General features: G+C 27.8%; 13 protein-coding genes across 13 annotated transcripts; 6 read left to right on the top strand and 7 right to left on the bottom strand.

The window, feature by feature from the left end:
* Nucleotides 1–217: 217 nt before the first annotated feature.
* On the top strand, nucleotides 218–1225 carry PPL_11455 (uncharacterized protein; the record flags this gene model as incomplete). The annotated part of the gene is made up of 1 exon (XM_020582209.1): nucleotides 218–1225. The coding sequence occupies one exon, from the start codon at nucleotides 218–220 to the stop codon at nucleotides 1223–1225; it is 1008 nt and encodes a 335-aa protein (XP_020427512.1).
* A 382-nt stretch (nucleotides 1226–1607) lies between these two features.
* PPL_11454 (uncharacterized protein) lies at nucleotides 1608–1939 on the bottom strand (the record flags this gene model as incomplete). Its single annotated transcript, XM_020582208.1, has 3 exons — nucleotides 1608–1714; nucleotides 1754–1849; nucleotides 1891–1939. The coding sequence occupies 3 exons, from the start codon at nucleotides 1937–1939 to the stop codon at nucleotides 1608–1610; spliced, it is 252 nt and encodes an 83-aa protein (XP_020427511.1).
* A 358-nt stretch (nucleotides 1940–2297) lies between these two features.
* Nucleotides 2298–4097, bottom strand: PPL_11453 (uncharacterized protein; the record flags this gene model as incomplete). Its single annotated transcript, XM_020582207.1, has 3 exons — nucleotides 2298–2543; nucleotides 2615–2645; nucleotides 3367–4097. 3 exons carry the CDS (start codon nucleotides 4095–4097, stop codon nucleotides 2298–2300), a joined length of 1008 nt encoding a protein of 335 aa, XP_020427510.1.
* A 119-nt stretch (nucleotides 4098–4216) lies between these two features.
* On the top strand, nucleotides 4217–5874 carry PPL_11452 (uncharacterized protein; the record flags this gene model as incomplete). The annotated part of the gene is made up of 5 exons (XM_020582206.1): nucleotides 4217–4223; nucleotides 4604–4714; nucleotides 4785–4942; nucleotides 5232–5365; nucleotides 5727–5874. The coding sequence occupies 5 exons, from the start codon at nucleotides 4217–4219 to the stop codon at nucleotides 5872–5874; spliced, it is 558 nt and encodes a 185-aa protein (XP_020427509.1).
* A 155-nt stretch (nucleotides 5875–6029) lies between these two features.
* On the top strand, nucleotides 6030–7787 carry PPL_11451 (uncharacterized protein; the record flags this gene model as incomplete). The annotated part of the gene is made up of 5 exons (XM_020582205.1): nucleotides 6030–6263; nucleotides 6346–6879; nucleotides 7094–7486; nucleotides 7553–7738; nucleotides 7773–7787. 5 exons carry the CDS (start codon nucleotides 6030–6032, stop codon nucleotides 7785–7787), a joined length of 1362 nt encoding a protein of 453 aa, XP_020427508.1.
* Nucleotides 7788–7941: 154 nt separating this feature from the next.
* PPL_11450 (uncharacterized protein) lies at nucleotides 7942–8271 on the top strand (the record flags this gene model as incomplete). Its single annotated transcript, XM_020582204.1, has 1 exon — nucleotides 7942–8271. The coding sequence occupies one exon, from the start codon at nucleotides 7942–7944 to the stop codon at nucleotides 8269–8271; it is 330 nt and encodes a 109-aa protein (XP_020427507.1).
* Nucleotides 8272–8525: 254 nt separating this feature from the next.
* Nucleotides 8526–12085, bottom strand: PPL_11449 (Zinc finger BED domain-containing protein; the record flags this gene model as incomplete). Its single annotated transcript, XM_020582203.1, has 10 exons — nucleotides 8526–8560; nucleotides 8637–9006; nucleotides 9646–9888; nucleotides 9967–10206; nucleotides 10316–10682; nucleotides 10745–10835; nucleotides 10993–11154; nucleotides 11266–11597; nucleotides 11652–11775; nucleotides 11863–12085. The coding sequence occupies 10 exons, from the start codon at nucleotides 12083–12085 to the stop codon at nucleotides 8526–8528; spliced, it is 2187 nt and encodes a 728-aa protein (XP_020427506.1).
* A 1601-nt stretch (nucleotides 12086–13686) lies between these two features.
* PPL_11448 (uncharacterized protein) lies at nucleotides 13687–15052 on the top strand (the record flags this gene model as incomplete). Its single annotated transcript, XM_020582202.1, has 3 exons — nucleotides 13687–13707; nucleotides 13801–13836; nucleotides 14576–15052. The coding sequence occupies 3 exons, from the start codon at nucleotides 13687–13689 to the stop codon at nucleotides 15050–15052; spliced, it is 534 nt and encodes a 177-aa protein (XP_020427505.1).
* Nucleotides 15053–15339: 287 nt separating this feature from the next.
* Nucleotides 15340–15687, bottom strand: PPL_11447 (uncharacterized protein; the record flags this gene model as incomplete). Its single annotated transcript, XM_020582201.1, has 1 exon — nucleotides 15340–15687. One exon carries the CDS (start codon nucleotides 15685–15687, stop codon nucleotides 15340–15342), a length of 348 nt encoding a protein of 115 aa, XP_020427504.1.
* Nucleotides 15688–15768: 81 nt separating this feature from the next.
* PPL_11446 (uncharacterized protein) lies at nucleotides 15769–19225 on the bottom strand (the record flags this gene model as incomplete). The annotated part of the gene is made up of 7 exons (XM_020582200.1): nucleotides 15769–15779; nucleotides 16483–16957; nucleotides 17216–17316; nucleotides 18011–18133; nucleotides 18221–18555; nucleotides 18629–18744; nucleotides 18806–19225. The coding sequence occupies 7 exons, from the start codon at nucleotides 19223–19225 to the stop codon at nucleotides 15769–15771; spliced, it is 1581 nt and encodes a 526-aa protein (XP_020427503.1).
* Nucleotides 19226–20131: 906 nt separating this feature from the next.
* PPL_11445 (uncharacterized protein) lies at nucleotides 20132–22183 on the top strand (the record flags this gene model as incomplete). The annotated part of the gene is made up of 1 exon (XM_020582199.1): nucleotides 20132–22183. One exon carries the CDS (start codon nucleotides 20132–20134, stop codon nucleotides 22181–22183), a length of 2052 nt encoding a protein of 683 aa, XP_020427502.1.
* Nucleotides 22184–22358: 175 nt separating this feature from the next.
* On the bottom strand, nucleotides 22359–22616 carry PPL_11444 (uncharacterized protein; the record flags this gene model as incomplete). The annotated part of the gene is made up of 1 exon (XM_020582198.1): nucleotides 22359–22616. One exon carries the CDS (start codon nucleotides 22614–22616, stop codon nucleotides 22359–22361), a length of 258 nt encoding a protein of 85 aa, XP_020427501.1.
* A 294-nt stretch (nucleotides 22617–22910) lies between these two features.
* PPL_11443 (uncharacterized protein) lies at nucleotides 22911–24061 on the bottom strand (the record flags this gene model as incomplete). The annotated part of the gene is made up of 2 exons (XM_020582197.1): nucleotides 22911–23976; nucleotides 24039–24061. 2 exons carry the CDS (start codon nucleotides 24059–24061, stop codon nucleotides 22911–22913), a joined length of 1089 nt encoding a protein of 362 aa, XP_020427500.1.
* Between the last annotated feature and the right edge of the window lie 65 nt (nucleotides 24062–24126).

Raw genomic sequence — 24126 nt, 5'->3', positions numbered from 1 at the left:
AACCCCTTTCGAAATTTTTTCAAATCATCATGAACGATTTTTTTTTTTTTGAATCATCTGATTTTTACCAAAACTATTAATTTTAATTTAAATTCAATATTTTTAACCAAATAAAATTAATTCCCTTTGAAATAAAAGGTATAAAATACAATCAACTAAAATAATTCATTTTCTTGTTATAATTTATTGTTAAGTATATTTTTATAAGTATATAAATATGTTACAAACAAAACCAATTAAATCTTCTTTTCTTTCACGCTCAAATAATCTAAATTCTATTTTTGAAGAATCTAAATTTCACTTTTTTTATTCTCAAACAATAACACCAAAATCACCAATCAAACATAAATCACCATCAAAAATTAAAACAACACCCACCAAAGACATCAACAATATTCCAAACATAAATGTTACATCAAAATCACCTTTCAAAATAAAATCACCACTTCAATCCAATGTCTCACCATTAAACAATACAACACCGAAAAATGAATCGACCGATCAGTTGGTTAAAGATGTTAAATCACACGATGCACCCTCTCTAATCACCAACAATAATAATATTGCAACTTTTCAATACCCAATCACCCCTCAAAAACAACAAAAAGAGAAATTAATTTTAAAAATAAAAATAAAATCAGCTTCAATCGAACAATCAACATCAACAACAACAACAACAACTAACCCACATGTCACAACTCGAAGAACTCAAAGAGTTCTAACCACACCCATCAAACAAAAAAATAATCAACAAAAAAAAACTCAACCAAAAAAAAAATTGTTTATACCACCATCACCAACTTCACCAGGATATAAAAATCTACCATCAGTCGACAGTTTCGATATTATAAATTATAAGATCACCAACTCAACACCAACAATTGGATCATATGTAGAGTGTAAAACATATCTTGAGAAGTATGAAGACACATGGCATAAGGCCAGGCTGATGGAGTTCTCCAATGGTATGGCTAAAGTCCGATACTTAGATTACAAATACGAGTTTCTGCCACTGTCAAGAATCAAGCCTCTCTGCGTTGAACGAGATAATGAAGAATGGGTTCCAGGGACAAAATGTATGGTATTTCTCAACTACTTACATTTCGAAGCAGTTATTCAAGCAAAAGCAGATCATGATAAATGTTATTTGGTCAAACTTGTCGATACAGAAACAAAGAACATCGAAATTAATCAAAAATATATATTTCAATATTTTACTTATTAAATAAAATAATTTTTAAAATCTTTTTTTTTTACCTACTTTTTTTTTACCACTTTTTCTTTTTTTTTTTTTTTTTTTTTAACAATACTACACTAGTAAAAGCTTTTTTTTTTTTTTTAAAACAATTAAATAATATTAATAAAATAATGTCATTCAGAAATAGACAAATTTGTGATAAATGTAATGTAGTATTCAACAAAGAAAAAGCGATAAGAGGGGAAATAGTAACTTGCGATTGCTTCAACTTTGTTAATAATAAAGTTAAAAACAGTTTAATTACATTGAATCAAACAATAAAAGAGAATAGAATAGAAGTTTCAGAAGACTTTGAGTACAAACATACAATAAAAAAGCAAAGAACCAATATATACCACAACCAGTCAAATCATATCTCCAAGATTTCAACACCAATAGCATCACCACTTCTTACAATATTCTCTAATTTGCATAAAGAATCCAACATTCCTCCTCCGTCAATATTACCTACATCACCTACAATGGAAGGAAACGATGGGATGGATATAGATATACAGAACCTAGAGCCATCAAAGAACTCAGAGATCACGGCTGCGATTTCTTTTGGGAATTTGAGGATTTTGAGCAGCTTCTCTGACCAAATTCCCAAAACTGTAAGGAAATTTCCCAAGTTGCTCAAATTCCCTAATTACCAACAACAAAAACATCAATTTGGAGTGAAATAAACAAAACATAAATCATCGCTTTTCCTTGTCAAAATCCTTTTTTATCTTTCAAACATCGCTTTTAACCATCAAAAAAAACCAAGCTATCAAATATCTAGTTAGATTTTCAGACAACAACATATCGCAACATATGATCATTCTTATCGATATTTGTATCAAATGAATAAAAAAAATAAATAAATAAAAAATCAAAATAAATAGTTTTTATTTTTTTAAAAAATAAAAAAAAAGGAAATGAATAAATATTTTAATAAAATAAATTAATTTAAATGAAATAAAAAATAAATATTTTAAATATTTTAAATAATTTTATTTGATTGAATCAAAAAAATAAATATTTGAAAATGAGATATCATCGATTGCAGGACTGACATCTAATAGATTCCAATTGGTTTGTTGGTCTCTGGATCAACCTTTCCTTCATAAAAATCGATAACATATCTAACTTGCTTTCCACATCTATCGACAGTCCAATCATGATTATCGAATGGCAGCTTATAACCTATAAAATTTAAGAATCTTGCTTTTGGACTGCAAATACAATGTTTAATAAACACCACTTTACTGTAGAATTCCATATAAGGTACATGATGTATTTTGAATTCACTGCACGTTGTATGCTTGAAATTATAGAAAATGATATTAGTTTCTGTTTTGTTTGAATGATGTAAAAAAACAAATAATTACATACATGTTTACACGGTGTATATATATATAAATTTCTAAAATAAAAATAAAAAAATAAATAATGGATATGTTAGTGGATGTGTATATGAATAGAATAAAAAAATGTTATCACTTACTTGTGTTTATAACTACACGCAGCTTAATCTATCAAACTTACACTACTTACTGTAGTGTACCCTAGAGAACATGGCACCGTGGGACAGGTACAAGCCCGTGGCTGGCTGAATATTTGAAACTAAATATTAGTTTAAAAATATAATTTTTCAAAATAAGAAGATAGATACTTACATTTCTTATTTTCATCACGGTGATCCGTGTTTGTTTGAATATTCAAACATAAAATGTTTATAAAATATAAAATATAAAATATAAAATATAAAATATAAAATATAAAATCTATTCTCTACAGAATGTGTTATATATATATGATAAAAAAAATGATATGTTTATTCTTGATACTTTGTTAAAACGTATTCAAAACGAATTCTTGACAACAAAAAAAAAAAATTAAAAAAAATTGATTCAAAACAAAACTTGCTAAATCAAAAAAAATAAAAATTCAAATTAAAATTAATAACACATCACGGATATTGAAAATAATTCTTTATTTAATATGTATAGTGAAGAAAAGTATTTTCTGATAATACTTCTATTTCGGTATCTGAATCGACAAGATAAACTTTGAATTTTAAAAATTTATACTTAGATGAGGAAGTTTTCCTCATTATTCTGGTAAGAATCCCATCATACAAATACTTGTCTTTGCTGGATTTGACGATCACTCTTTGCCCAATTGAAAATGGAGTCGTATGGAATTGTTCTTCAAAGTACCTGGGCTTGATAGAATGAAACGGTAATCGCTCCTTACTTCCACAGTCAGAATAGATTACAGTTGCTAATTGTGTCTCATGGCAGACTTCATGAACCATTGATTGGAACCAAGTGTTCGCGAATTTGGCAATTCGGGTTTTTGACTCTACCCGCTTACCTGGTCTGATTGGAGACATCTCTTTTGGCTCTGGAACTTTAATAAGGGATTTCACAATCTCCCCAGATCCTTCTAAAGCACTATAAATGAAAGATGATATAGGTTGTGTGGATGGTGTGGATGGTGTGGATGGTGTGAATGGTGTGGATGGTGTTGTTGATGTGGATTGTGGTGTGAATGGTGGTGTGGATGGTGGTGTGGATGGTGGTGTGGATGGTATGGAGGTAGTTGATGTTGAAGGTGGAATAATTGATTTTAATGAGAATGGTATAACGTTATCTTCTTCAAAAATTGGAGTGTCAAATGAATCAACCTCAAAACAAAAAGTAATATTTTTACTAGGAGTTGAAGATGGTTGTGGTGGTGTGATGATTTGATTTGTTTGATTTGTTTGATTTGTTTGATTTGTTTGATTAGTATTGGTGAGGGGGGTAGGTAGTTGAAAATTAATGAATGGGTCATATTCTTCTAAAACGCTCAATCTTTTGAGTAGCACCATGATTAATTTTATATGAGCGATGTACAAAAAAAAAGATGTGAAAATAAAATTGAAAAACAACACAAAAAAAAAAAAAAAACCACAACAAAAAAAAAATACTGAAGTGTGTGAAATGAAAAATGAAGTGTGTGAAATGAAAAGAGAAAAAAATGTTAAAGATATAGTTTTATAAAAAATATTTATTTCTAACTACTTACTTGAAGAATAATTATTTGTTGAAATGAAAACATTGATTTCAATTTCTACGGTATAAATACCCTTCTGTATGAGAATTTAACATTATTTAGAATTTATTATAATTAAAAATAATATTATTTGGCAAATAGAAAAACAATTTTTTTTCAAAATGAAAACCATCAAAATTTTTTTTGATTTTTGCAAAAACTACCAAAAAAACAATCACTTTTTTTTGCCAAAATGCTCAGATTCCCAAATTGCTGATCCTTACAGTTTTGGGAATTTGGAAAAAAAAGAAATCGCAGCCGTGATAAATATTTAAATTAAAGTAAATCAGAGTTTGGGTAATTCTGGAAAGAAGAAAATTAACATTAAATTTGATAAGAATAGCAACTTCAACTATGCAGCAGAAAATGCGCTATACGAGCATTTCTTTAAATGTAAGTGTAATAATATATTATTAAAATTTAATTAAAAATATTAATAGATGATTTTTACCCAAAACTGTAGTCCAAAGTAGGAATGACATATTAGAGAGATTAAACTATAGCAGAAATAAACAACCTATTTCATATTGGTACTCCGCCGATGGATCCGATACCGGATGTCACCGAAATATTACGTGGGGTAAAGTCTTAAAAGAAATAGAAAATCATTACATTGAAAAGGTATGTTCACTGATATCTTTCAAATTAACCTAAAAGTAACTAACATATATTTATAAAAACTCTACAAATACACGGTGTAATAGATTGAATATAGTGAAATACAGATTGATGAAGTGATCACCGATACTCAATACAATAATTTTATTATAAATAAATCGATTTTCAAAATTAATTTAAAGAGTCAATTCACTCAAGAAGATAGATTTATATATTTTTTAATATAATCTATTTAATTAAATTTCTTTTGAATATTGATTTTTATTATAATATATTATTTGATCATAATAAGGGTGGTGATAAAACTATATTTGTAGATATCTACAATGACTCATTCGAATACACTGAATCTGGTCGCTCTGTATTAGGAGTCTATATACAGCTATCTACAAATGGGATAGACTATAAAGAAATGGAAAAGATGAGGTATATTATTTATTTAAACACTTAGAAATTGCATTCTAAATATTAGTACAAGTATATTAACACTATATTTAATGAATTAGATTTATAGTGTGTGTAGTAACTGATAAAGATTACAATATTAAAAAAACAAAGAATTAGTCAGACTATTTAATTCAATCATTTCTCATTTTATTACTTTCTTAAAAAAGAATGATAAAATAGAGATAATGAAGGGAAATCAAAGAATAGTAGTATTAATTGAACTGGGTTTGATTCTAGGAGACAGCGTTGCAATAAATGCTGTCCTTGGACTGAAATCTGTCCTTGCAGAGTTGGGGTGTAGAAGATGCCAGTGTGGACTGGATAAACTACATATGTTAAGTTGTAAATCTAAGCTAATTGAAGGAGTTCTCAGTCAAGTGAGATCTAAAAGAAAGACAAATGAAGGTGCTTTGGATGACTTATTTAAATATGGTGAGGGTTCACATTTAGAATGTGGAGTAAAATATAAATGTAAGTTTAGTTTCTAAAATATATAAAACTTTTCATGAATAAAACTAACTTTATAATATATTATTTATCATGGTGTATAGCAATTTTATTTGAACTTCAAAAGTACAATATTTTTAGTATCTCTTCAATAGATACGATGCACCTTCTCTATCTCGGTATAGGAAAGAAACACATGGAGGAATTAGCGCAGATTATGGTGTACAAGGATTTGATTCTTCAAATGTCTAAATTCATATATGGTAGTTTGAGAATTGATAAATGTACAGTAAACTTTAAAGAGTTTAAAAACTTTCGAGCTGTTGAATTCAAGGCTTTTTACCATGCATTTTCTCTTGGTGCTGTACAATTCCTTACAACAATTTATTTAGATAATAGATTATCAGATGAGAGAAAGGAACTATATAGAGTAAGTTCGCGAAAGTTAAATTGTACTACACGGTGTATACGTGAGAATTCTAATAAATAATCTTCTCTCGAATCATATATAGGACTTTATAGGAATAATTAAAGATTTTGAAAATATTCTTTCTTTTATTAATGGAAAAGATTTGAAAGTTGGAAATGAGGAAGAAATGTCAGAGTTGGAGAGATTAATATATATTCATCAGTTAAACTACTTTTTAATGTTAGAAAGATTAGTAGATAATAAGATTATCAATCGTGTGTTAAGCAAATCCAAACAAACTAACAACTATGAGGAAAGTAGCGACGATGATGAAGCTACGGAATCAACAACAACACTTCAATCCAAATCTGACAACTATGATGAAAGTAGCGACGATGATGAAGCTACGGAATCAACAACAACACCTCAATCCAAATCTGACGACTATGATGAAAGTAGCGACGATGATGAAGCTACTGAATCAACAACTGCACCTACAACAACTGCTACAACTTCAACTACAACAACAACAACAACAACAACAACTGCACCTACTACAACTTCAACAACAACAACAACAACAACAACAACAACATCAACATCTAATACACTTACTCGAAGTCTTAAAAATGTGAAAGTACGAGTTACACCAAATGACCATTTGCTGAATCATCTTTCGGAAGACATTCGTAGATTCGGACATCCGAATAGAAATCTACGCATCAATCTAAATCGAATGGAAAATACTCACCAAGTATTTAAAAACAAGGAATCAGTATGTATAAGTGATATATCGACAATATCTTTTATTTTAATTTTTGGTATACATTTTTATTAATATTTATAAATAGATATGTTCAAATCATTTCAATCCCGAGAAATTTTTCATTATTTTTTTAATTGGACGATTAAACTTTATAATTAATGGAGAAACAGAAGATTATTTTGTGGAAGAAATAAATAATAATATTGTAGTTTATGTATATGCTAAAACTTTTAAAACAAATAACAAAATTCCTCAGCAAACATTAGACCACATTACTCAACAAACAAATATAATTTTTGATCAAAGCAAAGCTCAACATATTAAATCATTTCAATTAAATAATGATATATATTCGTGCTATAAATCCAAACCATCAATTAAATATTTAAATAATAATAATAAAAATATTAGATATGGAATTATTAAAAATATTTTTTTAATAAGAAACAACGATTTTGAACAAAAATTGTTAATAGAGGTATGTAATTAATAATAATACATTTAACAAAGTAAAAATATTAACATTCAGTGTACATAAATATAGGTACAGCCATATATACCTAAAAGCAATAGATTTTTATTAAAAGAAATAGATGATGTATTAGGCAAAGGTGACAAAGCAATGCGTGAAAAACTAAAAAAACTACTAGAATATAATACACCTTTTTATGTTGATGAAAATAGTCCAACAGAAATTATAAATGTTGAGCAATTACAATATAAAGTAGATGTATGGCCTAAATCTAACTATTTTAATATTATAGATACAAAATCAATAAAATTTACAAATAAACAAATGAGGAATTTTTATAAATAATTCTAGTGTTGAACCTTTGAATTTTTTTTTTTTTTTTTTTTTTTTTTTTTTTTTTTTTTTTTTTTGGTTCTCGACGTATTTATTTTGAAAATTTACCCTTTAAAAAACTTCCTAAAATGAATAAAAATAATGAAACAGACACTCAAGATATAAAAAGATCTCTAAAGGAACTAGATAATAATTTATTTCAACCAACTTTAAATATTCCAACATACACAGAAATGGGCGCCAACGCCGAACAAAACAATATTTTATATTATATAGAATTCGATCAAGAATTAGATAATTATGAAAGATTATTTGGAAGTGGAATGACCCTACAGAAATATTTAAATTTAGAGCCAGAGGAGCAAATTAAATATTTATCATCTATTTTTAAATTAAGTCTTGAAAATGAATTCAAGAAAAAAGAGAATGATATATTTATTTCAAGCAATACTCCCTAATATGACAAAATTCTCTCAAATATAAATAAATAATTTTAAAATATTTAATTTAAAAAATATTTAATATTTAATTAATATTTACAAACAAATATAATAAATAAAACATTTATCAAATAAATAATAAAGAAAATTCAATAATAAATAAAATGTTTAAACACAGTTATAAAGAATAATTGTTAAATAATCTAAATTTATTTATTTTAATGTTTATTTTCAGTGGCAGTGCATGCACATCTGTGGTGTTGTCAATATACTCAAAGGTTTATATTTGGGTATTGTTGGCAACATGCTAAATATGGAAAAAAGAAAAACAGAAAATAGATTCGAATTAGCTTAAATATTTATTAAAAAAAGAATTAACATACCATTAATATGAGAGGTTGCACAATGTCCAACCTTTTTGTTTGATAATGAAATTGTGAAACATTCACATAAATTACATTCGAATCTGCTGGTGAGACGCGAAAAAGTAAAATATTTAATTAATGTTGAAAATTTATTTTTTTTATTTTCTAATATTTTGTTGAAAATATAATCTTCCAAATCAGTGATATAAATCATAAGATTCCTCTTTAAATTAAGTTGGAATTGATTTATATGGATGATGTTGTTGTTTATGTTGTTGTTATTGCTGTTGTTATTGATTTCATATGTGAGATCAATGATTTCTTCTGTATACTTGTTTTCTTTTGTCAAATCTATTATAATCTTCATTCTTAATATAAATTGTTTTTTCTATACAAAAATGAAAATATGATTTGCTATTTATATTAAATTCTATACTATCAAAGTAATGAATGAGTTTACAGTAAAAAATAATATTTTACAATATTATATAAAAAGTTAAAAAAGTTAAAAAGATTACAAAATATATTATTCAAAAAATAAAGTTTTACAACAAAAAATAATTAAAATGATCAGAAAATAGTTATTTTTGAAAATTCTGTAAGTTAACATGAGATAGAGTTCTAAATAGTTTTGTAAACAAGTATATATCCACATTAAATTGTGAACAAATACTCAAGCAAATCATATAAAATAAACAAGAAGTGTGAGTAATGTTTATAAACACTGAGAAAAAAAAATTGAAAAGAAGAGAGAGAATATATATATATATATATGGTTGAAATAGGTGAGTAAATAAATTTAAATAAATCAATAATTCTCAATTTACAATTATATTTATGATAAAACAGAAAATAAATAAATACAGATACAACAGTGAATGATATTTTAAGTGTTATATCACAGTGCTGTGATTTGGATTATTCAACACTCCTCAGTACTATTAATAGATGAATATTATTAAATTTAATTGATTTATTTAATTGATTATTTGATAAAATCTAATTTAGAAATGCTGTTAGAACAGACTTGTGATTTGATAACTGTTTTCCCAAGAGACCACCTATTTTTAGTGAGCATGTCAGAGCTGTAACGGAATTCAATCTCTGCAGGTGTAGATGTGCATTGAATGGCGAGATAGTCTCTAGCAATCCTAGATAGAACTGGGAACTCAATTTGATTCTCTTTCCAATACTGCAATGAGTCATTTGAGAATGTAGTTGGTAGATTTTTATATTTTGATAATTCATTCTCATTTTGTTCAACAATAATCTTGTTGAAATAAAAATAAAAATTAATAAATATAATAAGAGTATTGATAGTGTAGATATAAAAATTAATTTAACTTACTATCTTTTGAGTGGATAAAATAAACTTCATTCTATCCATCTCTGGTTTGACTGATTCTATACTGGTTTTATTTCCCTTAGTACCTCCATATTTAGTATAAATTGATTCAATTGAATTGTTTATGTTATTCCAATAATCTTTCCAAAATTCACTTTTAAATACCTCTAATTTGGTGAATGGTGCAAGAAAAGTTGAGATATAAAATGGTTCTATTCCATAATCAAGTGTTGTATAGTAACCCTAAAAAGTTTATGAATGTTTATATGATTAATAGTTTTCAAAAAAAAAAGTTTTTTTAAAAACCCTTCAAATTTGAAAATGCAAATGTTAATAAAATATGATTACATACATCTATTTCTTTCCAAAAGGCTTCAGCAGCAGTCTTGAGAATCTTATTGGTTTTCCATTCCTCTCCAATGTCCAAGAGCCGACCATACACAGGTAAACTGCAAGACAGATTAACATCAGCTCCTTGTAATGCCAAAGTAATAAAATCCACACCATCCAAGAATTTATTGATTTGTTTGATGATATCCCATTCATCGGTAGTGAGATGGATATCATGTTTCGTAATCTTATATTTAATGTCGTATTCAACTGCCTCTTTGATCCTGATGAATCTACTAGTCATCTGAAAAGCTGATGACCAACGGATTGGGTTCAATACTTTTGGCTTTAACCTGTCCTTCTTTTCAGTTTTTAGAATTTCAAAAATTCTAAAATTTTAAAAATTTTTTTATTAATTATGTAAAAAAAAAATTATAATTGTGTTTCTTACCCAAAAAAAGCATCTGTTTGGTTACTGGAGTTTCTTAAATTTGAACCATAGGAGTGAATTTTATCGAAAAGATATTTCGTTGATTTATCTCCTATAAATGCTTTTATTGCTGAAAAAGAAGGGTTAATAAATTCAATGATGTATAGGAACAAATTGTTTGTTTAAAACAAAATATTAATATTTTAATATTTTTTTTATTTTTATATAACTTGAATAGCTAATGTATTATTTTTATTATATTCACTTACCTAAATTAATCACATGGTTCAAACATAAAATATGTCCACCCTGGAATCCTTTGTAATCATTGGAAGGATCTTGGTTTTTGACAATGTTCTCCACTGTAGTGTGGTTGTTCGAGCAGTTGTCAGAAGTGGTGCACATTATCTTTTTGGAGATATCAAACTTTTCTATAACATCAAAAAAAAGTTTTGATAGAGTTATACCTGAATCATGTTAATAAAATAATATTTGATTGAATTAATAAATTGTAAATTAAAAATTCATTTTACAATACCTACCTGTTTTATCGCTTTTTAGGCTCTCCATTCCTAACAAACACTTTCTAGCTTTAAATTGACTATCGATCCAATGACCAGTTACACCCAAAAAAGAGATATCCTTGACACTCCAGATATCGAAACAGAAACTGATTTTGGAATCCATAGTCTTGAAATACTCTCTGAGTTGTACAACTTGATCATCATATCTTTTTATTATTCTATTTTTAATAGTATCTCCACCAACTAAATTGAACTCTGCTCTTAACGATGAAATAAAATTTTTAAATCTCTCATCCTCTGTTAAGTTGAAGGGAAGATTTTTTTTGATTACTAAATCTATTAATAATTCCCTATTTTAATATAGTTAATAATTGAATATTCAATTTAAGATCATATATACATACTCTGATACACCTTGACTAAAAGGTTTTGATATAGCAAGTGCAAGTGTTTCTGCTTTTTTCCTTTTTTGTTCTGCGACATACGACCAATCTATTTCACTTTCTTTGTGGCAAGATAATCTCACATCTATAAAAAAATTATAGAGAAAGAAATATAATAGGACAATCAGATCACTTGAAATTGTTATTATTTTGTTAAATTTAAAAATCTTACTCTCAAGATGTGCCCATCCTAAACCACTAGACACTGATTTTTTGTCTACCTTATCGTATTTAAAAGTAAATACTTGACAGTATTTACACTTCATTTTAATTAAATTCTTATCATTCGAATCTATAAATTTAAAAAAGTGTTCATAAATAGAACTATTATATTTATTGGATCTTTTTTTTATTTCTTTATCAGATGAACTATAAGGGTGATATTTTTCACTCATTTTATAACTATTATAAAATTAATTATTATTAATAAATTCTAAAACTCTAACACTGAATCAATCAAAAATTTATAATTGTAATAAATGTGAAATCAAAAAATAAATTTAAAAAAAATTCATAAATATTGTTAAATATTTGATAAATATTTTTCAAAATCTTGAATTTACCTCCCCATCGCACATATACCAAATTTATGATCAAAGTTAGTGTTTGAAATACATATTATTCAAATAGTTACAAGAGTTAAATAATAAATCAAATAATATCAGTAATACTATTGAAATTAAAAAATTTATACTACATTTCACATGTGAATATGTATGTCATATATCATATATAGTTTATAAAACGTTTTTTGATTTTAATCACTTGACTTTATGTATTTTTTGGTGTATTAGCAATTTAAATACTATACACCGACTACTATATAGTCTCACAGACTGTGATATAACTATTTTATTATATATGTAATTAGTCAATGACTGTATGACATATAGTATGACATATGTAGTTTGAAATTTCTACACACTGGTATGTTTTTCAAATAGATTAAGTTAACCAATTAAATTCCGTACAAGTACAACGCACCACGAATCAATTCAACTCCTAAACATTCATTTAATATCTTGATCCTTTTATAATGGTATAAACAGTCAATGAACTATATGTATATGAAAAAAAAATAATTTGTTTTATTTGTATTTTTCAAAAAAATCATACAAATATGAATATATACATATGTATTTTTGTATGTCAAAGTGAAAAATGTGTTAATTAGAGTTATTATAAAATTAAATAATTCAATTCAATTATATCGTACTTCAATTCATTCACATAGTGTTGTTATATTAACATTTAATAATAATTTTATTGATATAACCGATCGAGGTTTAGAAAATTATTTAATTTATAGATCTATAAATTTAATAAAGTTTATATTTATTTAATATTTATATTAAAATATATTTGATATATATTTATAATAAATATTAAATATTCAAATTTAATATTTGAGTTGAGTATTTATTTATTATATTTAGGAGTATTGTTTATTAGTTATTTGGAGAGTCAAGATATGGAGATCGAATATCTTTCTCAGCAGATATTGCTACTAAACCAACAAACACTACAAATGCGACCAACGAACCAACAACAACAATATCAACATCAACAGCAGCAACAACTCAAATTACAGCAACTACAACCACAGAACAACAACGATCGTTCGAACTTCTGAAATACAACAAAGACAAACAACACAAAGAGAGAGAAGAATTATCGATCATCTGATGTTCGCCCATCGTTATTCCAAAATGGACAAAAGGTCTTTGCTAAATCAAATAGTATGTCATTCCAGTGTATATTTAATTGATGTTTAGAATGTGAACTAACAAAAAAAAAAAAAAATAGATGGTGTCGATATAGCACTTGGTGGGAAGCTACAATAACAAACATTGTATAGTATAATCAATAATTCATTTGAAAACAGTATCAAATTCAAACAAGGTGGTGAAAAGATACAAAAGACAAATGAAACTGACATTGTAGAGATCGATGATGCATTGACGATCTTTTGCAATAGTAGATTCAACTATGAGACATGTCTATGAATGCAATATTGGTATGTTTACATTTAAAAGCTTTATCTTCTTAATAAATACTAATATAGTAATTATGATTAACAAAAAAATAAATATTCTCATTTATAATATAGATTATCTATAAAATCGTTGCAAGTGTTCTTTTTAAAGTTATTTAACATTTTTTTTTCTCATTAAAAAATAAATTGTCGTAACAACTACGAATTTAAAGTGTAAAAAAGGGCATAACGAATCCCATTCGTAGTATGCTTTTTCATACAAATTTTTTTTTTTTTGCATTTATTGAGTTGAATACTATGTAAAAACTTCGTAACAACTACGAAAAAATTGTAGTGGATGATTATACAATAAATGATAATAACAAAAGAACTATATCGTATAGAGAAGGAAAAGAAAGAAGTTATATGGAAAAGGTGAAGTTAGATGTAGTATATCTTATAGATAAATAAATAAAATTATATTGTATTAAAATGTTAAGTGAAAATCGTTGAAATTACCTTATTTATTAAATTATGATTCTTTTTATTTTATTTTTATTTATTGATTTTTACTATACACTTATTTAATAATGATAACGATTTAATTATTAATATAAATATAAAGATTAGCTAATAGTATAAGTATGTAAGGAGCGATAAAATTATTTTATTATTCAATATATATGATTATTATTCAATGATTTATATTAAGTCGATTTTTTTTTTTTTTTTTTGATCGAAAATTTAATATTGGTAACCTTGGCAAAATTGAAAAACAACACATTTTTAAAGTGGTCAACCTAGAATGAGTTTTTTTTTTCGAAAAAAATCTAAGTCGAGTATTTTTACTCATAAATTAGTGTGGGTGGAACAAAATACGAAGAAATCAAAGTGGTTTTTAAAGTCACAGAATAAGGATCGTCATGTATATCCTGGCTCTCTATCGATAAAGCTACTAGATCTGGCAGCTGAATACGGATATCTAGAAGTTCTAAAATGGATGCACTACAATAATATTGGTGAATGTTCAGTGGAGGCAATGAACAAGTCTGCTGAAAATGGATTCTTGAAAGTCGTTGAGTGGCTCCATTTAAATCGCTCTGAAGGATCTAGTACTGAGGCATTAGACAATGCATCAAAAAACGGACATCTCTCTGTTGTAAAATGGTTGCATTTCAACAGAACTGAAGGTTGTACGGTAAAAGCGATTGACAAAGCCGCTTATTTCAGGTTCATAGCTGTTATTGAATTTCTCCATTTTAATCGCACTGAAGGATGTTCCTGTGATGCATTCGATGGTGCCTCCTTCAACAATCAAATCAATGTATTGGATTGGCTAAAAAAGAATAGAACTGAAGGATTTTCAAGCAAACATTTGTTGCAGTAGATGAACAAGTTGATAGTTGGTTGCTTACAAACAATCCTGCACTATATGCTGTCAATAAAATTAAAGACCATTGGATTATTTTCATTCTAATCTCTGGAGTAATCATCTCATCACTTCTCATCTAAAGCAACCAAAACTTGTAATTTATGTTTTTTACAATAAAATCAATTGGAACTGGTTTCAAAAACAAATAACCTTTTATATATGAAAGTGAACTAATAAAAGTAATATGAATATATACACAGATTACATGTTTATTAATTTAATATATTTTTAGTTTTGATCTTTTAATGATAACAGGAGTATGAAACATTTCCGTTACAACCAGCTTTAATGGATTCAATGATTGGTGCTCCATTGTCGCAATATTGGGTTGGGAATGTGTACTTGAAGATGGTGTCGTCATTTGGGGTACAGAAGTAATAGACACCTTGTTGGCACGATTTATTTAACCAAGATTGGTTCGAAACATAGTCATTTTCATCACAACCATCTTGACTGTAGTACTCGATTATGGTGTAGGTTCCAGTGTCACCAACCTTTCTATCTTGTTCCTTGACGGCAATAGCTCTTGAGCAAACACCACAGAGAGCAACCAAAACTGCTAAAACTAAAATGATATTTTGATATTTCATTATTATCTGTTCTATTATTTGTTATTATTCTGTAGAAAAAAAAAAAGTTGTCGATTTGTTGAGTTTATATACAATAATTTTTTATGTTTTATCTAATTAAATTTAAATGATATTAAATAAAAATATAACTAATCTTTACAGGCTACTGGTTTCGAAAAAAATAAAATTGGGTGTGGGTGATTTCAAAAGCCAGATATTTTTTGAATCAAAAAATATCAAAGGTGTAAAAAAATAGAATCTTTAATCATTTAATTTTCGAGCTAGCTCGTTCAGTATCATAAAGTTAAAAAGAAAATTCCTTTTAATTTTCTCATAACTAGTTTTTTGAATAGTTGCAGTTACATTTTTATAAATAGGTTGAAAATACTTGATGATCTTCAAAATTAAAGATATCTTTTATCAAACAATAATATCATTCGATAAAATAAATAATTATAAAAAATTAAAAAATACAAAAAAATAGAAAAAACGAATATTCAAAATTAGGCTGGTTACCAATATTTTTTTCAAAAATTTTGATTTTTTCAAATTTTACAATAATATTTATCATTTATTTTATTTAGAATGTTTTTAGCGAGTTGTGGGTTTGAATGTGGTACTGTAAGTCTGTAAGATGAAGTTGAGAAACCCTTGTTGTAAATCAATTTATAGAGGTGTGGATCTTCTGATTTTATCTTTTCTAGATTGGGAATCACACCAATGATAGTTGCGATTTCTTCACCCTTTCAACCATTTCTATATGTGGATATTGCTTTTTGAATTGAGCATCGCGAATGGCTCTCTCTGCATTCATACCTTCGGCGATCTGTTCTTTGGTCAGTGGTGCCAAGTCCTCTGAGAATACTAAAGCGAGCCAACTAACTTGAAGTTCAATGATTGGGAACATCGCAGATGAGAACCAACTAACAAACCCGATATTCGGTAGCGTTGGATGAATGGTTGATTTATGTAGAACGATTGGCATCAGCTTGTCGTTTGGATTGTATTCCAGACCTCTAAGCACCTCTTCACATAGATAGGGTAGTTCATAGGTGTAAACATTGGCGAAAACGATATGATCGATCTCTCTCGACTCTCCATTGGCAAACCAAACGGTTTTACCTTGTATCTCTGTTATTGGGTGCTGAACTACATGTATCTTTTCGGCGAGAACACAGTCTGCATAGTTCCTGGAGATGATAATAAATGGAGTGTTGTCCGATGACAATTGTTTCTGAAGATCGATGAGTTTGTTGTTTACTACACATCTTTGCTGCCCAATCATTGGTATCTATAAAGTTTTGTTGAACCGATTTAAATTTCTTTTTGGCCAAGTCGGCATCCTCTCTAGATTAGAAGACCAATTCCACCGGGAGAATTAATGGTTCTTCCTTGTAATCGTTGGGAGATGACCTGTCGTTTGGTGGTTTAGGTAAATATTTATCCATTACCCATGGTATTTTTTTGATTTCCCCCAACATCATTGTATTCAAAGATAGATTGGTACTTAATGAATCCCAAACTTTGCCATTCGACAGACACCAAACACCACCGATATCACTATTCTTTCGAATACCTTTGGAATCAATCTTGACTCCAAAGCAGACTTACAACTAACCAAACCAGAAGGTCCACATCCGATAATTGCCACTGTTTTATTTTCTAAAATTATTTATAAACAACCTTAATTATTTTTATTCATATAGATATATGTTATAATTTTAATGTAAATAAAATGTTACACTACACCAACCCACCTTCATTTTTAAACTATTAGTCAAATTAAATATTTAATTTTACAATGATATGTGTGGAGGGGTGTACAAATAAATCACATATAATAACTAAATAATTTAAAGTATCAATCATAGCCTTCCATAGAAAAGTTACTGACACCTAAGGGTTTCTCTTATTAAACATTTTGTCTACCAAGAACAATCCTATAGGATAAGCTGATCAAAAAAAAAAAAAAAAGAAGAGCTTCAGTATTTTTTTTTAAAGTTGTTCTTGATTGATTGTTGTTTATAAATGATTATTTATTAAGTTAATAAAAAGATATTAAGTTTGAAAGACAATCATATATTCGAGGAAAAGGATGTAAAACGTATTTGACAACTCATCTTCTAATATTTATAATCAAATAAATTGACAAAAGAAAATATGATTATAGTTGATCAAAAAAGATATAAAAGAAAAAAAATTGATTGAGATTTATTTTATTAATTTATTATTTTTTCAAAAAAAAATAAAAAGAAATAAGAAGATGAGATATAGAGATAGGATCAAGTGAGTGAGAAAAAAAAGAACATTATATTATATTCTTATTTTGTGATTATTATTTTGCACACTGGCATTTCAACTGAATTTGGAATGTGTTCGATCTCTTTAATTTGAAGACCTGCTTTTTGTACAACTTCTCTCCATCTCTTGTTGGATCTTTCAACACCACCTGTAACCAACATCAGATCTGAATAAGATAATAGATAATAAGATTATAATCAATTATTAGAGAAGATATTTAAAATCCAAATTCATTACTAATAACAATACTTACGTAAGTAGAAATGTGACATTGCTGATTTTTGATTCTTAAGTTCTTCATCATACAGCTCATAGACAAAGATAGAACCATTCGATTTGAGTTTCTCACCAATCTTCTTGAGGATTTTGATGACAACATCGTCTTTAAACATATGTAAAACATGTTTGAGTATATAACAATCGGTCTCTGGAATTTCATCAGTGATTGCATTTCCAACCATAGTTTTGTATCTCTTGTCAACATTGGTCGAAGTTACCTCATTGGTATTTCCATCTCCAGAATTCTTAATATCAAAATTGATACCATATTTCAAATGAGGATTCTTTCTCAATACTTCTTGTAATAAACTTAATTTTATTTACCAAAAAAAAAAGAAATAATTAATATTTAAATAATTATCAAAAAATATTTTAAACTTACAATCCATGTCCACCACCAATATCAGTAACTGTTTCAAAATTCATAAAATTTGATTTCTCAACGATTGTTGGACCCAATCTTCTGGTCAATGTTGTCATTGATCTATTGAAAATTTCCTATTCAAAAAAGAAATATGTTAATATCTTAATTTAAATTAAAAGTTTAAACTATTCATACATTTTCTTCTTTATTATTATTCAAAAAATCCCAAATGCTATTGAAGCCTAAAGTTTTGTTATCACTATTTCCACTTTTTAAAGTTGAAAACAAAGATTCCCAAGATCTAAGACTGTAAATGCTTGCTTTCATCATGATAAAATCACGATACTCTTGGTCTCTAAGAGCAATCGACAATGGAGTATGTCTGAAAACACCTTCTGATTCCTCCAGCTCGTGGAAAATCTCCAATCCAGTAGCATTTTTCAAGAGATACAATAAAACTTCCTCATTAACACTTAATTCCTTTGCCAATTCTAGATAGGATTTTGAATTTCCAAGAGCAATGTGATTGGCAATATCCAACTGAGATATAGCCATAAGAATTTGGGTATCAGCATATCCACCAGAAAGGTTAAATAATGTTTTTAATGGATCCATTTTGATGAAAGTAACGAATTGATATTGTTTGAAATTAATTTAATATTAAAAAATATATGTTTTAGAAAATGATTTAGAATATTTAATTTATTTTTTTGTTTTTTAAAATATTAAAAATGAGATCTATTTATAATCCTCTTTAATTGAGTTTTCTTAAACTACTAGCTCTATGTTATCATTCATGTTGTCATTTCCAATAATAAAATTGCAAATTATCAAAATTAGTTAGTGGGAACCACCACATATTATGAAGCTGATGATAGTGAATAAAAAAAATAAATAAATACATTTTATTTAATATGGGGTAAAAAATAATACTTTTTTAACTTTCTAAATTAGTATTATTTTTTATGCATAAGCTATAAATGATGGTGGGGTTAACCCTTCTAGAAGATGTTCATCGGGCAAACAAATGATTTTATTCTTTTTCGAAAATACAATGACGATATGCTTGATGTTATTAGTAAATTATTTAAAAAAATGTGTTTACACTAATACTAACAGAATTACCAAATTAAAATCACTAAATAAAATAAAATAAAAATTGATGAGTTTTTATCAAAACTGATTAATAAGACTAAAATTAGTATTTTGGTATTAAACTTCATATGATTTACTTCTTTTAAAAATACCCGGTGTAATTTAGATGAATTTTTCATGGGCAAAGATGAAAAAGGTTTTTAACATTATGACTACCTCAAAACAAAACTGGCTCCCAACAACTTTCGCATGTAAAAAAATGTAAAAATTAAAAATTAGTGGTTAATTAATGTGATCTTAGTTACAAGCAAGAGCCAGTTTTGTTTTGATTTTTTAAGAAATTATAAAGAATTATTAAAATTAATTAAAAAATATTTATATTTATTTTGAGTAAAATGGTAGTCATCTGCAAAACAGCTCTGGACAATGGAAAAAGATAAATTTTTACAGATATTTAATAATATTGTATTAAATAAATTAATATTCAAACATGTTAGTAGCATACATGATGTTGTTTATAAAGGTTTAGAAAAATTTAGTTGGTCGGAATTAATTAAGTATCCTGATATAATGGCTGGTAACTCTTATCTAAATGAACTTAAACTGTATTATACCGATCATTCTATCACTTTTGATTTTCCAACAATTGAAGCAGCAATCAAAAGTGGAAGTTTTGAGATATTGAAATATCTGGTCGATATGCTCAAACTGATATCAAGTTCGAGTTTACATCAAAAAGTTTATTTCGATGATATCTTAAAATATGCAGCGGAGCATGGTAGTTTGGAGAAAGTCAAATACATTTGTGAAGAGTTTTCAAAGAAGAGATTGAATTACTATAATGCATTGATGGTGGCACCGTTATCTGGAGACATTGAAATAGTCAAGTACTTGGCTGATAAACTGGAGAATTGTGGTTATTCACAGAGTAGAAAAGAAGGAGATATAAATACAGATGTAACTTTTGATAGTGCTGCCAAAGTCGGACGAATTGACATAATTGAGTGGTTGGCAGAACATAGATCAGAAGATAGAGCTGGTAGTAATATGTATTATGGTGCAATTAATGGTGGACATCCTCATATTGTTCAATACCTACTCGATATCAACGAGCCAAGAAGAGAAGAACCACACGAGAGATATGGTACATTGTTTGACTATTCAATCTATTGCGATCAATTGGAAATAGCAAAACTATTGCATCAACATAACATCAGAGAATCATTTGAAAATCTAATAGATGTAGCTGCATTAGATGTAAATCTTGATACGATAAAGTGGCTCAATGATAATACAACTGTTACTGCAACTCAGCAAGCCATGGACAATGCAGCATTTAAAAACAACATTGAAATTCTCAAATGGTTAAAACAACATCGAACTGAAGGTTGCAGTCACCATGGGTTTTTAGATGCCTGTCATAAAGGTTATATGGAAGTTGCACAATGGTTATGGTTAAATTATCATGAAACAATAATACTTGAACCTAATGTTGCAATCGATGCAGCGATTGGAAATGGTAATCTAGAGCTCGCCAAATGGTTGTTTACAGATCTAAATCAACGACCATCTGCATTGGGAATGGATCAGGTCGCAATGAATAACCACAAACATATCCTCAAATGGCTGGTTGATAATTCATTATTCTCATTTTCAACATCAGCAATCGAAAATTTATCGAGAACTGGCAATCTCGAGATGATAAAATGGCTCAATGAATATGATCCAAGTGTAGGATGTACAGAACGTGCTATATATATAGCTGTATATCATGGTCAATTCGAAACAATGAAGTGGCTCAGAGAGAACAGAACTGAGATTTCCAGTATGAAAACACTAAAACATGGAATTTACAGAGGAGGTGCAGAAGTTATCAATTGGGCATTGGATAACTTTGAAATCGATTTGGATCATATGCTTAACAATGCAATTATCATGAATAAATCAGAAGAAGTCGAAATAATTATCAAACGGAATCCCAGCTTTATTTTGGACAATATATGTATCTTAGACTCATTTTTCAATGCAAATCAAGAGACCATCAAATTTTTCCATGACAATAATATACCGGGTGTATTCAATGACAAGTCGATGGAGAGTGCAATCAAAGGAATGCAGATTCCACTTGTTAAATGGCTCTATGAGAATAGAAGTGACTGTCAATGTACAATTGCTGGCTTTGTTGTTGCCATTGAAACAGGACATATGGAGATGATCGAATATCTCTTGTCTAAACATCCAGAGTTTGCCAATCAATTAACAAAACCAAATGAACTTCTTAAACATTATTTTAAAAAGGACGATATCGAAATGATTGAATTCATTTTGGAAAAGATCAACTTCTCAAAGAAAGTTCTAAATCAATATCAACGATCGATAAAATCCAAAGATTATTCAAAAATTTCAAAACAACTGCTACAAGATATCATATCAAAAGAAAATATATCTCCTAAACAAAAGATTTTAATTGAAAAATAAAAGTATAGGCAATATTTAATGAAAACACTGTTGAACAAAGTGGTTAACTTTATGATTGTTTATATTAATGTGGTATTTATTTCTTGGATTTTACTGATCTTTTATAAAATTGAAGAAACTGTAGTTTAATATAAAATAATTTGTATTGGTAAAATGAAAATAAGATTTTGGAAGATTAAAATAATACTTTACAGATGGTTTTAAGATTATTCAATAAATTTACATTAAAGGGTATAGTTTTAAGGGCAACCAATAAATAGTTTCCATTCTTTACTAAATATAAACTATATTCATCTTTCTCTAAAAATGCTGTATTTTCTTGAACATCGGCTACCGAGTAAATATAGTAGCCAAAAGTTATATATTCTCTATATTTATTTTGATTTCCACAAATATCCAATAGCTCTACATAATCCTGAGGTTCGTTTGGCATTTGATTGGATCTATAATATATAAAGTTCATTTTCATCCCCATAGACTATTGCAAATTCTTTTATTATTTCTCTAATACCATTTAATTCCTTCATCATATTCTTTCTATCATTAAAAAAATGAACATCATGTTCTTTTGAATTACACTTGATATAAAAAAACAAAAAAAAAAAAAAAAAAGAAAGTGACATACAAAGAAAAAAGATAATATGAAATATATTTTTAATAATAATAATATTATAACCAACCAGCTCTGTACCTTCTTTTAATTAATTAATATATGATTTTATTTGTGCTACTCTTGATCCACTAAGCCCAGTGTAGAGGAATCATCTTTCATAATTTTCACTCTCTTCAAAGAGATAGTATTTCCATTTTCAAGAGATTGTTTATCGTTGATATGATGATTTGTACAATTATCTTGTTGATGATGTGTTTGTTGTTCATTGTTATTATTATTATTATTATTAATGTTGTTGTTGTGATGTGATTTTAAGTGATGTTGTTTTAAATTGGTGGTTTCTTCGTCTCCATTAAGCGTACTACTCTTATGATTACTGTTTGTGTTATTATCTTTTTCATCTTGATCTTTGTTATTGTCGTCGTTGTTTTCGTTGTTGTTATCGTTATTGTCGTCGTCGTCGTTACTATTGCTACTTCTATTACTATTATTATTAACACTATTTAAATTAAAAACAATATGAACTGATTTCTCGTTGACTGAGAAACTGTGATGTTCGCTTGATGACTCGTTGTTGTTATTATTGTTATTGTTGTTGTGTTGGTGATCCACCATACCATTATCCAATTTTCTCTTGGGTGTTCGAGGTTTTTCTTCTGAGGTGGTGGTTGTGGTGGTGTTGGTGCTGATTGCTATTGATTTCTCTTCGTCTCCTTCCTGTTGTTTGGATTCTTGTTGTTGTTCTTGTTCTTGTTCTTCTTCTTGTTGTTGTTGTTGATGAGTTATTAATTCGGTTTCATTGTCGGGCAGAAGCTTATCCTCTTCCATTGAATTTCCATTACAAACAACAGATGATTCATCTGATTCTTCTTGTTGTTGTTGTAGTTTCAACATTTGTTGTTGTTGTTGATTATCATCGTCACTATCGATTTCGTCGTCGTCATAATCAACAAGCTTGACATTTCCACCAATGTTCATTGTAGTACTGCTGCTCTCGCTCTTGTTGTTATCTTGCAAGTCACTATCGTTGTTGTTGTTGTTGCTGCTAATATTATTACCACCACTGGAATGGCTAGATTGTTCAAACTTACTATCTAAATTATATCGTTCATCGTCAGAGTCATCTGAAGCATTGAAATATGCATCGTCTGAACCCTCGAGTCTGTCACGTTCATCGTATCTTTAATATTAATAATCAGTAAAATCAAGAAACAGAAATTAGTGTCGGTTGTTTGTACTTACAGACTGCTATCGTTGCATGGCATCTCGGGACTTTCATTCGACTCTTTGATTTGCTCATACTTGGTGATCATGTGGTGTAGGACATCGG

Source organism: Heterostelium album (genome assembly GCF_000004825.1).
Source record: "Heterostelium album PN500 unplaced genomic scaffold PPL_scaffold13, whole genome shotgun sequence".
NCBI classification, from domain to species: Eukaryota; Evosea; class Eumycetozoa; order Acytosteliales; family Acytosteliaceae; genus Heterostelium; species Heterostelium album.
Note: the sequence above shows the minus strand (reverse complement) of the source record. Positions and strands in the feature narration are given on the sequence as shown.